A 16,136-nucleotide genomic window follows, 5' to 3' on the forward strand; every position below is an offset into this window, starting at 1 on the left:
TGTAGACCAGGTTGGCCTTGAACTCACAGCGATCCACTTGCCACTGCCTACCAAGTGCTGGGATTAATGGCATGCACTACCACACCCAGGCATCTTAACACATTTTTTTAAATTTTAATTTATGTGCCTTGGTGTAGGGGTGTCAGATCTTGGAGTTACAGACAGTTGTGAGCTGCCATGTCGGTGCTGGGAATTGAACCCGGATCCTTTGGAAGAGCAGGCAGTGTTCTTAACCACTGAGCCATCTCTCCAGCCCCCCCCTTAACACATTTTTTTAAAAATATAAATCATATAGTTTGCTCTTGAATCATAATTTAGTTAGAAACTAATAAGAAGAAAACTACAAAATTTAAGAATATTTGGAAATTAAACAGGAAATTTTTATGCAGTCTTTGGCTCAAAAAGGGAAAACATACAGAAAAATTGACAAATGTTCACAGTGCGTGAAAGTAAAAACGTTTCCAATCTTGCAGAATATACCTAAAGCAATACTTAAAAGTTTAGTCTTGACTGTGCAGTTGTAGCACACGCCTTTAATCCCAGCACTTGGGAGGCAAAGGCAGGTAGATCTCTGTGCGTTCAAGGCCAGCCTGGTCTACAGAGTGACTTCCAGGACAGCCAGGGCTATACAGAGAAACTTTGTCTCAAAAAACAAAACAAAACCAAAAAGTTTAGTCTTAAACACTTGCTTTAGATGATAAGAGTTGGGCCTGAGGGTGCAGGCCTATAGTCCTAGCTAGAGGCAGGAAGAACAGAAGTTCAAGGCCATCTTAATCTACAGTCTCCTTGAGCCCAGGACCCGTGGGATAAGGGACGCATTCCTTTGCAGGGACAATCAGGATGTTTGCCACAAGCCTGAGACTCCCACAAACTGCTTCCCTGGTTTACAGACTGCTAGCCAAAGCTCAAAGGTCAACAACTAAAATTAATATTTTATATTTAAGAAATCAAACTAAACGCAAAACAAACAGAAGGAAATAATAAAGACGAGGGAATGAACCAATAAAATTAAAAGCAAAGGAAATAATGGAAATCAATGAAAATGAAGTCTAGCTCTTAGAAAATATCAGAAAATTTAATAAAACTATAGCTAGAGTGACCAAGAAAACAGAAAAACAGATGGCCTAAGCTACAGAATAATAAATGAAGAAGGAAGCACTGTTACAGATACTATAAAGGAAAAGGACAAAAAGGAATACAGCAACTAACTTTATTTAAATAAATCTGGCAATTCAGTAAAAACTAAGAATAGCCTTGACAAGCTAAACTACTACAGATCATTCAAGAAGATATGGATCTTCCAAATAGTTCCTTAAAGGAATGGAATTCTAAGTTCAAAACAGCCTTCCCAGGAAGAGATGATCAATTTCAAATTGTTTCAATGGTGAATTCCACCAGATGTTTAAGGAAGAATACTAATTCTATGCAATATCTTTCAGAAAATGCAAAGGAAGAGAACACTTCCTTTTTCATTTTACATGGCCAGCATTATGCTAATATCAGAACCAAAGATAGTCACACACACACAAAGGAAAATTATGTCCGTATCTTCTATGAACAGAGGCACAAATGCCATCAGCAAACTACTAGCAAACCAAGTCCAAGAGTACATGACAACCACATGAAGTTTATTCTGGGAGTGCAAGACTGGCTCACCATAAACAAACAAACAAACAAACAAACAAAATACAAAACCCCAGGCGTAGTGGCGCACGCCTTTGATCTCAGCACTTGGGAGGCAGAAGCAGGAGGATCGATGTGAGTTCAAGGCCAGCCTGGTCTACAAAGTGAGTCTAGGACAGCCAAGGCTACACAGAGAAACCCTGTCTTGAAAAACCAATAATAAGCCGGGCGTGGTGGCGCACGCCTTTAATCCCAGCACTCGGGAGGCAGAGGCAGGCGGATCGCTGTGAGTTCGAGGCCAGCCTGGTCTACAAAGTGAGTCCAGGATGGTCAAGGCTACACAGAGAAACCCTGTCTCGAAAAAAAAAAAAAAAAACAAAAAAAAAAAAAAAAGAAAAACCAATAATAATAATAATAACTGAGTTAATAAGTTAGCATAGTGTGGCATTTGCACATATGTACCATGTGTGTGAAGTCCAGAGGTTGACATTGGATGTCGTCCTTCACTCACCTCTCTACTTTTCTTGACAGTGCCTCTCACTGAGCTTGGAACCCAAGTCTATCCAGCAAGCCCCAAGTTCCTCATGTGTCCACCTTCGCATTGTTGGGATGATAGGTATTTATCACTGTGCCCTAAACTCAGGCCTGACTGAGCTATCTCCTCAACTTTCTATCATTACTTAAACCAAAGAAGCAAAGTAAGCTAAAAGTTCAACAACAGAAATATTGTTGAATTATGATATATCTATTATAAGGAATATTGCACAATGGTTTGGAAATGAAGTAAGTCTATTTGCACTAAGTTGGGAAAAAATGTATAGACTAGTTATAAAAAGGAAAATTATTCAACAATCCCGTTTATGTGAAAAGAAAATTACATATTTTCTAGAATGATCCCACACATCTACCAGCTCTTGTCCTTAGGGAAGACCCTGAGAAGGGTAGGATGTGGGGGAACTTTTGTTTCTATTCATTCCTAAAATGTTTGAATTTTGATAAGAATAAATGTCTTAGGGGGAAAAAAAGGAATCAACTTTCTTTTAAAAGGGAGGAGAGTAATGATAAAAAACTAACTTTCTGTTGGCCTTGGCTCATGTAATCAAGTGGATGAAATACACTGTACTGAAAAATTTGCCTGTAAACAGACTGTGCTTCCATTTGTTACTACAAACATAGAAGATGGTCTGCCAACACAAAGAACTGAGTTGTGGCCAGTTGTGTTAACTGGCTTTATTACATTACTGTGTTGAATATATTATCACAATGGAATTTATGAGAACTGGAATCAAGTCTTTCTATTTGTTCCAAGCACCAAACACGGAGCCTACTTTAGAGATGACACCCAGTTAATGGAAGGAAGTAGATTTCAGCCAAACAGCACCATTGCCTGACCTTGTCGAAGTGTCTCATTGTTTCCCTCTAGTGGCAAAAGGGATTCCTGCACCCCTTAGTGGTCAGAGGAAACAATCTTCTTTGAGGTATTTTCCAGGATTGAAAAAAAAAAGCAGTCTCAGGCCGGCTCTGTGGGCATGTCTGAAATCCTAGCACTCAGGGAGACAGAGGCAGGCGGATCTCTGTGAGTTCGAGGCCAACCTGGTCTCCAAAGAGAGTTCAGGACAGCCAAGGCTACACAGAGAGACCCTGTGTCGAAAAACCAAATTAATTAATTAATCAGTAATAAAAAAAAAGCAGTCTCATTAAAAGAAAAAAAGTTCTTTTTTTCTTTTTGGTTTTTCGAGACAGGGTTTCTCTGTGTAGCCCTGGCTGTCCTAGACTCACTTTGTAGACCAGGCTGGCCTTGAACTCACAGCGATCCACCAGCTTCTGCCTCCCGGGTGCTGGGATTAAAGGCTTTCACCACCACTGCCCCGCCTGTTTGTTTGTTTTTCAAGACAGGGTTTCTCTGTGTAGCCTTGGCTGTCCTGGACTCACTCTGTAGACCAGGCTGGCCTTGAACTCACAGAGATCCACCTGCCTCTGCCTCCCAAATGCTGAGGTTACAGGCGTGCGCCACCACACCCAGCACCAAAGAAATGTTTATATTTTTTCATCTGTGATGACTGCATGCTAAGTAGAACAACATTCTTTGTTTCAGCATCATGAACAACAAAAACCTTACCAAAGACTCCTAAAAGTTAGGCACTGCCTAACCCAGAATTGGGGACCCCCCCCCCACTGGTCAACTTGATATTCAAGAAATTTTTCTGTTACAAGTTTTAGAAATATCCATACATTATTGATCTCTTCTTATAATTCTCCTCCTTAACTTCTACATAATATGTGTTCCTTAATATGAAAACAAAAGTACAGGCTGGTGAAATATGGCCAAAATAGGGACACCAGTTGGAAACCTATAGAGACGCAAGTACCAGGTAGAACCCCATTTGGGATGGGATGTCTCAGCTGAGAGCAAACCTGGGCGGGGTGACTCCCTCAAGCATGCTTTGATTTCGCAGAGAAATTAGGAATTACAAAAGACAGGGATTCATCAAGCTACTTCCAGCCCCTCCCTCCCCCCAAAGGCAAGAAATCCTAATATCTATTTATATGCAGTCCCCTGGGGACTCAAGTGGTTCTTGCTGAAGGCTAAGGACAGCTCAGTAGCATTCAGGTCTTTTGTTTTGTTTTTTGCTTTTTGTTTTTTTTTTTTTGTTTTGTTTTGTTTTTTGTTTTTTTTTCCGGGATAGGGTTTCTCTGTGTAGCCTTGGCTGTCCTGGACTCACTCTGTAGACTCTGCTGAGATTACAGGCTTGCGCCACCACACCCGGCTAGCAATGAGGTAAAAGCAGAATATTTTTAAGATGTTATCGGGAGAACACTAGATATACTGAACGTTTGAGTGGTGTGCAGCTTATTTAAAGATGGTCATATGATGTGCAGAAAGATGCACTTTTCCGAGTGTCCCTTATTTCATAATAGTACATGTCAATGGTTCCTGTTGTACTGGAAAAGCGCGGTGTCATCATAAAGAATATGCTGAGAAGGGACACGATGAGAAGAGTTACACTGTATGGTGGGCTCCCAGCAGGAGTGTTCTCTAATAGCTACAACGACAGTACTCGGTACAGTCCAAGAGGAATGCAGCAGCTTCACGGAGTGGCCCACGCACGTTTCCTCTTACTGTCCACTTCCCTGTCCCTCGCCCTGTACTCCTCGCTGGGAAATGGAACTCCAGTCAGAGGCAGGGCACCCTTTAGAGATGTGTCTCTAGTTGCCCCAGCATACAAACTGGTGTTGGGGTTTTCAGCCCCAACCCACCTCCCTCTACCGCTGACTGTGGCTGTGTAGAGCCGCCGAACACAGCGGGCAAGAGGCACCAGGCCAGCCTGCTCCCAGGCTCAGCAGCAGCACAGCTCGACGTGCGATTTCACTTTCCGTCGTCCATCGGCCTCGCCTGCAGCTAGGGCGCTGGGAACAGCTACGTTTGGCGCGCCTAGAGCCAGGGACTCCCCAGGACCACGCACAGCTACCCCATGAGCAGAGAGCCGAGGACACGAAGGCTAGGGGTGAGTCGGCGCCCCTACTCACATAGCGCTGCAGCTTCCTCTCGGGGGGCGACTTGACGAGCCAGCCCGTGCACACGGCGTCGCCAGTGCTCATCGTGGCCGCTTCTGCCGCTGCTGCTGCTGCTTCCTCCAGCTGGGCTGGCTGCCTGCAGCAGGAGGAAGTCTAGCCAAGGATGCCGCGGGGCGGACCCGTCCGCATAGCGCCGCCCCAAGCGGCCGAGCGACGCCCCCTCCTCCGGCCCCCTGGACTTGAGGAAGGAATAGTAGCTGCGGTTCTTGAACCTAGACGGCTGGGGTGGGGGTGGGGGGCGAAATAAGCAGGAAAGTTAAGGAAGCCCCTTCGAGCAATAGATGTGCCTAAGAGGCTCTGCCTCTGGAGACCCCAAGCAAGGCGCCCTGCTGTTGTATCCCAGGTGCCCAGAATGTTATCTTCATAGGAAGGAAGGAGCCTGCCCAGGAGGAAAACATTAAATGAACCTGTTGCCTTCATCACCATCCCTAACAGCCATGTCAACAAGGCTTGGTCTCCTGACCTCAGGGGCTCAAGAACAAAAATCTAGGGCCCACATCTGTCATGTATATAGTTCAGAGAGGAAGAAAGACTCCTCTTCCACTTCCCTGTTCCACTTGATTGTTTACAGAGTACTGTGATTTTTATGCCCCTCTTCCAAAGATCAGTGTGCTCAGTGACTAGCTGCCAGGACAGAACTGCTTAATTCTAATGAACACAAATGACCTGAATTTAGCAGTAGTACTATCTGCATCCTCTTTGACTCTGGAGCGTTAAAACGTGAATCTAAGGTTGGGCGAGGTTGTATGCTGGGTACTTTAATAACAAAAATAAACAATTAATATTTATTGTGACTACTGAGTACGAATATGCCACATATTATCATAAGTGCTTCACAGCATCCACGCAAGCTATATTGTTAAGATTAGAAATGACAATAATGCCCCCTGTATAGAGCACACACTCAAGCAGTCACCCATAGCTGTTAGAGTTACTTGTCTAAGAATCAATCCCTCAGCTGGGCAGTGGTGGTGCACGTCTTTAATCCCAGGAGAGGCAGGCGGATCTCTGTGAGTTCGAGGCCAGCCTGGTCTACAAAGTGAGTCCAGGACAGCCAGGGCTACACAGAGAAACCCTGAAGGGGAGATAAACCTATTTTTGTTTTGATCCCAAGTGTGGGTTGGGGAAGAGAGTAGGATGTTTACCACTTAGATGTGAGAGAGTAGGATGTTTTTCCACTTAGAAGTTATACCACTGAGGGTATACATATATCCAAAAACAGACGTGGGGAACAATTGTTTGGGACTTGGTTTTTGGCTGTTGATCCCTGCACTTCGAGATGCTCCTAGAGAGAACTGCTCCTGGGAAAATTTCAAGACTTTGGACTCCAACTGAGGAGGCTTCAGGTTCCAGTTGCTCCAGGTTCCAGCAGCAACTTTGGTAAAACTGATAGTCTGCTGAAGCCCTGCTGACTACACCAGGAGAATTGTTCCTAGGAACTGATACCCAGGTTTCATTCCTGTTTTCCTTAATCTCATTTTCCTCTTATTTAGGCTAGTAGGATTACAAGGGAGGTACACTCGTTTAATAAGTTCAAAATAAAGTATGATTGTTAAGGTAATTGAGCCTACAAAACCCTTTCTCAAAAAACAAAAACAAACAAACAAAAAAAGAGTCAATCCCTCTAAACACCATGCACTCTTTGTGAACACTTTAAAAACTGGAAATCACCAGAAAAGTTAGAATTAGCTTCCAAGATGTGAATACAATCCATATGATGTTTGGTGGCATCTGGTTAGCTTCCTAATCAGCAGTGGTCATTTTCCCTACTGTGGTGCCTCTCAATTGGAAATGACTCCTAGAAGAAATAAGACATTTACAAAACTACTTCTCACCATGCAATATTCACAATGTCTAGGGAGAAATGACCATCTATAGGGCAGGGTTAATTATCATCGTACAGTCAGGGGTCAATGGACATAAAGTTCATTCTAGGTGTCTCAAGTGGGGAAGGATTAATTTCACAAAGGCAGTACTTTGAAAACTCATTGGCAGTACAGGAGCAATGAAATCAAGGAGTCCCACTAGCCAGGGCTTCAAGTCACACCCAGAGTACAAAGAAGAGGCTGTCGCAAAGCTGGATTCCAGTTCCTGACAACTCATGTCTCAGACTGCATTTCACTCTGACTATCATTGCAACTAGCTGACTCCTCCCTGATTTCCAAGTCTTATACTATGTCTATATAATTAGCCAAACACAAATCTTATAGAAAAATAGGAGAATGCTAAGGAGCTCTATATAGCTTTCCTATCCCTCCAAATTTAGAGAGCAATATAAGCAAAGACACACAGAATACTCCTCTCGCTACTCAACACACACACACACTCATTGTACACAAAATAAACTTATTATAGAAATAACATTCACACAAAGCAATGCCACTATCCTTCCTACAAACTAAGAAAATACGCCTAAAACAAAATAGCAATGGTCCCACTGTGTTGTATGCCGAAGCAACGTAGCCATGTCTTCGGAATAATTATTTCTCTCCAAGTTCAGGTACCATCCTGTATCAATAGCTACAAAGTAAAGAAAAAAATTATAAAGCTAAGCTTTATGTACTTTTACTTGACATGCACAGAATACAGACAAAAGGAGACAGGAAAAGTTAAGGAGAGAACACAACCACAATATTTCTGTGACTTGCTCATGAGACTATAATTGATGTGTCTAATTCAACTAATCAAAAATCTTTGGGGGCTGGAGAGATAGCTCAGTGGTTAGGAGCACTGCCTGCTCTTCCAAAGGACCCGGGTTCAATTCCCAGCAACCCACATGGCAGCTCACAACTGTCTGTAACTCTAAGATATGACACCCTCACACCAATGCACATAAATTAAAAGTTAAATAAAAAATATTTTTTTAATACCTTGAATTTATTTGATTGAAGGGATGGCTCAGAGGTTAAGAGCACTGACTACTCTTCCAGAGGTCCTGAGTTCAGTTCCCAGCAACCACATGGTGGCTCACAGCCATCTATAATGTGATCCAATGTCCTCTTCTGGCCTGCAGGTGTACATGCAGGCAGAGCACTGTATACAAAATAGTAAATAAAGAAATCTTTTTTAAAAAAATCTTTGTCTAGTACAGTGGTTCTCAACTTTCCTAATGCTGTGACCCTTTAATACAGTTCCTCATGTTGTGGTGACCCCCAACCACAAAATTATTTTTGTTGCTACAGCATAACTGTAATTTTGCTACTGCTACAAATTATAATGTAACTATCTGATATGCAGAATATCTGATATGAGACCCATAAAGGGGCCATGGCCTGTAAGTTGAGAATTGCTGGCCTAGTGAGTGAAAAAAAAATGCTTCTTTTTGGTAAGTCTAAATCACCAGTGGTCTTGCCTGAACATATCACTGTCAGGAGATGCCCCTAGAGGACCCTGTGGATTCAAAACATAGTCCTTCTGATCTCCTTGTTTAAAATCCACCCTTGAGCTGGGCACAGGCCTTTAATTCCAGCACTCAGGAGGCAGAGGCAGGTGGATCACTGTGAGTTCAAGGCCAGCCTGGTCTACAAATCGAGTCTAGGACAGCCAAGGCTACACGGAGAAACCCTGTCTCAGAAAAAAGAAGAAGAGGAGAAGGAGGAGGAGGAGGAGGAGGAGGAGGAGGAGGAGGAGGAGAAGAAGAAGAGAGAAGAAGAAGAAGAAGAAGAAGAAGAAGAAGAAGAAGAAGAAGAAGAAGAAGAAGAAGAAGAAAGGGGCTGGAGAGATGGCTCAGCGGTTAAGAGCACTGACTGCTCTTCCAGAGGTCATGAGTTCAATTCCCAGCAACCACATGGTGGCTCACAGCCATCTATAATGAGATCTGATATCCTCCTCTTGCCTGCAGGTGTACATGCAGGCAGAGCTCTGTATACATAATAATAAATAAATAAATCTGAAGAAGAAGAAGAAGAAGAAGAAGAAGAAGAAGAAGAAGAAGAAGAAGAAGAAGAAGAAGAAGAAGAAGAAGAAGATGATGATCAAAAGGCCAGGCTGTGGTCTCAATTTTCAGTGTGTTAAAACCAATGTCTCATCCTTGAAAAAGCATTCCTCCCATTGGGAAAGAAGACCCTCTAGCCAGAAGAGCTCAAAGTTCTGGTTCTGGAAAGAAACACTTGCTAGAGAGTCGTTTGTTATGTGTGATCATAAAAGGAGCTAATGTAGACTGAGTTCTTAAGTCCAGACTCTTATCAGTCCTGACCTTGGGGAAACAATGTTGTATGGTAATCACTAGTACAAAGTATTACGATGATTTCCTTGGTGAGAAGCGCTGTTACATGAAGTATTGGAAATGTGAGTAGATAGATGATCCATTAAGTGGGAGAGCCAGCAGAAATGTGGCTTTGAAAATAAATCCATAGCCCTGCACGATGGCACACATCTTTAGTCCCAGCACTTGGAAGGCAGAGGCAGGCAGATTTCTGTGGGCCTAGGCCATTGAGGTCCACAGGTCCTGAAAAACCGATAGATGATAAGTAGATAGATAGATAGATAGATAGATAGATAGATAGATAGAAAATATTTTTTAAAATTAAAAGAAAAGAAATCCATGAAAAAATAAGTGTCTATTCAACTGAAAACAAATTGCTGCCCCTCCAATGGATGTGGTCCAATTTCTGCTGCCAGGGTCCTGATTGGTCCCTCCAGAGAATGCAACTCGTTGTTGGTCTTTGTTGTGGAATATTGAGCAATGAGCATTGATTGTGAACATATCAACTGTTTCTAGGAGTCTCATCATTTATGACTGGTTCTCAGCCTTGTTCACACTTCTGTAAGAAGGATCACTCTAGACTTGAGAGGGAGGAAGTTTCTGGAACCCGAGTTCACTTTGTTGTCTCCCCAGTTACAGTTTTCTTAAAATACGTCTAGAAAGCTGGGTAGGATAGCATTGCACTCATCCCCTGGGTTTAGTTTTGTAGTTCATTCAGTATCTTAAATCTTATAACTAGAAGGATTTATAGAAATGAATGATCATAGTTACAGAAGAGTTTCTTTGTCATTTATGTCAAGAAGGACATGTGGATGGCTCAGTGGTTAAGAGTATGCACTGTTCTCATAGAGGAATTTAGTTCAGTTCTGAGCACCCACAATCGTGTAGCTCACAGCTACCCTTAATTCCAGTTCCAAGGGATCTAATGTCTTGGGCATCTACAGGCCTCATTTTTGTAATTTTTATTTTTTATTTTTATTATTATTATTATTATTATTATTATTTGGTTTTTCGAGATGGGGTTTCCCTGTGTAGCTTTGGCTGTCCTAGATTCATTCACTTTGTAGACCAGGCTGGCCTTGAACTCAGAGCCTCTGCCTCCCAAGTGCTGGGATTATAGGCGTTTGTCACCATGCCTGACTACATGCCACGTTTTTAAAATGGTCATGGGGATTGTGCACCGACTCATTGAGTAGAGAAGAGGGGAAAATGGCCATGAAATTCTTTTCAGAAGAAATATTGGAAAATCCAAATCATATTCAGACTTGGGAAGGTACATATCTGTACGAATGTTAGCAATAAGGTTGGAAGGCTTGCCTTTCCATGTCACCTACTTCCTGCTCATTATGAAGCATGGAAATTAAAAGCCTGAAGTGCTAGGGTTACATTTAGGTAGGATAGCTCAGTCTTTGTGAGTGAAGGCCACCTTCAAATTTCCATCTTAAGTTTGAAACTTGGCTTTAAAAATTTTTGTTTGTTTGTTTGATTTTTTTTTCTAAGATTTATTTATTATTATGTATACGGTGTTCTGCCTGTATGTACACCTGCAGGCCAGAAGAGGGTATCAGATCACGTTATAGATGGTTGTGAGCCACCACATGGTTGCTGGGAATTGAACTCAGGACCGTTGGAAGAGCAGGCATCTCTCCAGCCCCTGTGTGTTTGAGTTTTGAGACAAGGTCTCTCTGTGTAGCCTTGGTTGTCCTGGACTCACTTTGTAGACCAGGTTGGTCTCAAACTCACAGAGATCCACCTGCCTCTGCCTCCCGAGTGCTGGGATTAAAGGCTTGTGCCACCAGCCTGGCAGCTTTTTAAAATTTTGTTTTTCTCTTCTAACACTCCGTTTTCAAGTCCCGAACTACAAAGTAAAAAATCAGACTACTGTAAGATCAACCCATTAGAAGAAGTCCAGGGTTGGAGAGATGGCTTAGAGGTTAAGAGCACTGTGTACTCTTCCAGAGGACCTGAGTTCAATTCCCACCAACTACATGGTTGCTCACAGCCATCTGTAATGTGATCTGGTGCCCTCTTCTGGACTGCAAGGGTACATGCAGGCAGAGCACTATATATATAATAAATAAATAAACATTAAAAAAAAAAAAAAGAGGTCCATGCAGAAAATCCTACAAAGTAGGTGCTACATTACCAGTAGAAGCTGGCCTTTCACATCTACCCCAGTGCAGAAGACAGGCATGTTAGGGAAGGCGCTTCCGGAAGATGATAGCTTATAGCTATTCCATCACTGCTAATCATCAATTCATCTCAGCCAAGGCCTCAAATATGGATCAGGAGAAACCATTCCCATTTTTACCCTATCTGAATTTCTAGCATGAAGATCTCTTCAGCACAATGAAATGCATTCTTAACATTTCTAAGTTTATAATGATTTCTTATGCAGCAGTGGGAACCTAAATGGAGGGCATAAATGTTTGCAGATTGCTGTAAGCTGTGATATTTCAATCTTTATCTTTCATAAATAAATGATATGGATAAAAATATCTTCCTTTTGTATGTGCATGGAATTGATTCCAGAACCTACTCACATCCTTCTGTATATTTTAAACAATTTCTGGATCATTTATAATACCTAATACAATGTCATGTTAATGGTTGTTATACTATACTTTTTAGAGAAAATGACAAGAAAACAAGGTCTATACATGGTCAGTAAAGCCAGGCATGGTGGCGCATGCCTTTAATCCCAGCACTCGGGAGGCAGAGGCAGGTGGATCCCTGTGAGTTCGAGGCCAGCCTGGTCTACAAAGTGAGTCCAGGACAGCCAAGGCTACACAGAGAAACACTGTCTTGAAAAACAAAGCAACAAAAAAAACAAAAAACAAAAATATGGTCAGTAAAGAAAGATATAATATTTTCTCATTTATTTTTTAGTCTTCAGATATGGAATCAATTAATAATAAAGGACAGCTCTATATATCATACTTAGTCTTTAAATTTGTCATGTTTTAAAATCCATGAGCCAAATTCCACCTAATAAACTTTGGTTTTGGTTAAGAGACCAGGTGCTGGGGAGATGGCTCAGTGTGTGAGAGTGCTTGCTTTGACAGCTCAGGGACCTGAGTGGAAATCCCCAGCACCCCTGTAGAAAAGCCAGGCATGGCCGGGTATGACTAGAACCCCAGGACTTGTGAGGTGGCACAGAGATGGGTAGTGACTCCTGAGAGATCTCTGACCAAGCAGCCAAGCTGAAATGCGGTTCAACGAGAGATCCTATCTCAAAGCAGTAAGACAGAGAACGATAGAGGAATACATCTGGTGTCCTGGTCTCTGCATGCACACACGAGTGAATGCACCCTTGCGTACACCACACATGAAAGAACATAATGGAGCTTGAAAATTTCTATTGCCAAAAAAAATTTTTTTTCTATTGCCTAGTGATCTCATAAAGCAATACATTAATCATGTTTTTGTGGTGATGTTGGCATTAACAGGTCTACATCATGGTACAGGCATGGAAATACAGCACAATTACAATTACATACAATACATACTTGATCATAAAAGACTTATTGGATCATGTTTATATATATTGAATCATATATATATTCATTTAAAAAGCATACTATAAACTTCATTCACTTTGTGATTGCACAAGGAGACCACACTATAATTAACCTATATACTCCCTAGGTTTAGGCTATGTAAGTGCATTCTGTGAAGTTTGTCTAACAGCAAAAAGAAATTGTCCCACCAATAAGTGATGATGCATGACATCATTTCTAACTAGGAAAGGATTTAGTACCAGAAGCAGTCACCTATGTTCAGTGATGATTTCTCAGACATTGTAGGAATATTGTTTTGGAGACTGGCCAGATTGTGGTAAAGATAGTGTAGAAATACAGTCTGGGTGGAAATCTAAAAGCCAAAAGAATATACTAGCAAAACACTTTCTTTTTAATTTTTATTTTTTTGTTTTGTTTTTGAGACAGAGTTTCCCTATGTAGCCCTGGCTGTCCTGGAACTAGCTATGTAGACCAGGCTGTCCTCAATCTACCTGCCTGTAGGATTAAAGGCATGTGCCACTATGCCCAGCTAAAACATTTTCTTTCTTCTTTTTTTTTTTTTTTAAGATTTATTTATTTAGCCGGGCGTGGTGGCACACGCCTTTAATCCCAGCACTCGGGAGGCAGAGGCAGGTGGATCGCTGTGAGTTCGAGGCCAGCCTGAGTCCAAGATGGCCAAGGCTACACAGAGAAACCCTGTCTCGAAAAACCAAAAAAAAAAGATTTATTTATTTATTATTCAGTCCTCTGCCTGCATGTATGCCTGCCACCAGAAGAGGGCACCAGATCTCATTATAGATGGCTGTGAGCCACCATGTGGCTGCTGGGAATTGAACTCAGGACCTTTGGAAGAGCAAGCAGTGCTCTTAACCTCTGAACCATCTCTCCAGCTCCTAAAACATTTTCTTTCTTTCTTTCTTTCTTTTTTTTTTTTTTTTTTTTTTTTTGGTTTTTCGAGACAGGGTTTCTCTGTGTAGCCTTGGCCATCTTGGACCCACTTTGTAGACCAGGCTGGCCTCGAACTCACAGTGATCCGCCTGTCTCTGCCTCCCGAGTGCTGGGATTAAAGGCGTGCGCCACCACTCCTGGCTCTGTTTTTGTTTTTTACTTGCTTACTATGTTTTGAATCCACAGGATCCTCTAGGGGCATCTCCTGACAGTGTTTATTGTCATCTGGACACCATTGTCCCTTTCATGTAAAGGTCTGGGATAAAATGGTATCATCAAAAATATGAATGACAACAAATGCTGGTAACAACCTAGGGAAAGAGGAACCCTTATTTATTACTGGTAGGAATATAAATTCGTTTTTTCAATTATAGAGTTCAATATGGACTTCCCCCCCCCAAAAAAAAAAACCCAAAAAATAAAAAAAACCTAACACTACCATATAACTCAACTATCCCACTTGAGAATATACTTCAAGGAATCTAAGTCAATATACCACAGATATAACTAAACACTCATGCTTACTGTAGCAGTATTTATAAAAGTAAAATTATGGAATCAGCCTAATATGTACCTAACAGAGGAATGAATAAAGAAAAAGTGATTTGGAATTTTATTCAGCCATAAGGAAGAATGAAATGGAACTAAGGCATTTGCAGGGAAAGAAACGCAACTGGAGAGCAGGGAGAGTACTATGAGAAACTAGGACTTAGACACCTTGGGTTGGCACACACCTAGGGAGTGGCCATGGCTAGACAATGAAAGTGTTAAGTGTTAAATTTCCAAGATGGCTAGTTTTGTTCCTCACATTCCTGACTTGAGACAAAGGCCTGACAGTTTCAAACAAAGACCTAGTAAGCCTTTGTCTCTCTCCAGCAGGCACCCTGCTGATGGACTGGCTCAACAAATTCAAGGCTGGCTCAGGGGTGCTGCAAAACAGTTGGGGGCCAATCAACCATCCTATTTTTCTTCAAACTGACCAACCCTAAATTAGAGGTGGACTTCTTTCTTTCATTCTTTTCCTCCCTGAGGCCTGGCTCTGTTTTGCAGAGGGTCTGTTTCTGTCTGTGTCCTCTGCATTTGTATGTCTCCTCTCCCACAATAAATGCCTTTCTGTAACTGCTGATTCTACGTGCGGTTTCCCCACTGCCACCTGTTGCCCTGGAGATTTTTTCCTGCCATTTAGTTCTTTAACTGGCATAGAAAATGAACCTGATTCAGACCCCTAGAGTATATAAATCATGTTTCATAAAATAAGCCAAACCCAAAGACAAGTGTCAACAGGTGAGCTAGCACATGCCCACAATCCTACCATTTGGAAGAATGAAGCAGGAGAGCGGTGGGTCTGAAGATGGCCTGGGTTATAAAGCCAAACCCTGTATCCAAACAAGAACAAAAGAACAACAAATGGCATGTTGTATCTTGTGAGCAGTCTAGACATTTGTCTATTATAAACATGTTGGGACAAGGAAAGGGACAAAGAAAAGGGAGAAGATGGGCAAGAGACAGTTTTATGATTAATATATAAAAAAATGATAAGATACCAGGCAGCAGATATTACATTATATGAGGTTTATTAAGTGAGCATGGGTGAGAAGGAAAGGGGGAAGGGTGCCCGAGAGCAAGAGAAAGAGAGAGGGGGGGAGAGGAAGAGGAAGAGGGAGGAATAAGAGATAAGAGAGGGAGGGGCGAAGTAGGCAGGGCCACGCCCCCATGGCAGGTAGGCAATGACATCACAGGTAGGTCGACTGAAGTAGAATTGTAACAGACATAGGAGTGAATATGTGCAAAATATAATTATATATGTATGAAAATGTCGTGATAGATCCCATTTTTGCATACTAACTAGATTTTTAAAATAAATAAAATATAGATTTGATTTATTAATTAGTCCTGAACATGGTGATACACTCCTACTACTTGGAAACTGAGGCAGGAGGATTGCTTAAAGTTTGAGATCAACTTTGACTACTCAAGGACACTTTGTTTCTTTCTTTTTTTTTTTTTTTTTTTAAAGATTTTTATTTATTATTATTATTATGTATACAGTGGTCTGCCTGCATGCACACCTGCACACCAGAAGAGGGCATCAGGTAACATTATAGATGGTTTTGTGAGCCACCATGTGGTTGCTGGGAATTGAACTCTGGACCTTTGGAAGAGTAGGCGGCGCTCTTAACCACTGAGCCATCTCTCCAGCCCCCAAGGACACTTTGTTTCTAACATAAAATGTCTTGTGAGAGACTTCTTCCTCTAAGCATCAC

At 41.9% G+C, this 16,136-nt stretch overlaps 1 protein-coding gene across 1 annotated transcript in view; it reads right to left on the reverse strand.

The window, feature by feature from the left end:
* Gab3 (GRB2 associated binding protein 3) overlaps positions 1-5,270 on the reverse strand; it is a 70,069-nt gene extending 64,799 nt beyond the window's left edge. The window contains exon 1 of the mRNA XM_051141708.1: positions 5,152-5,270. Coding sequence (XP_050997665.1) covers positions 5,152-5,223 — 72 coding nt within the window. The 5' untranslated portion in view covers positions 5,224-5,270. The remainder of the gene's footprint in view (positions 1-5,151) is intronic.
* Between the last annotated feature and the right edge of the window lie 10,866 nt (positions 5,271-16,136).

Source organism: Acomys russatus, chromosome X (assembly GCF_903995435.1).
Source record: "Acomys russatus chromosome X, mAcoRus1.1, whole genome shotgun sequence".
Taxonomy (NCBI): Eukaryota; Metazoa; Chordata; class Mammalia; order Rodentia; family Muridae; genus Acomys; species Acomys russatus.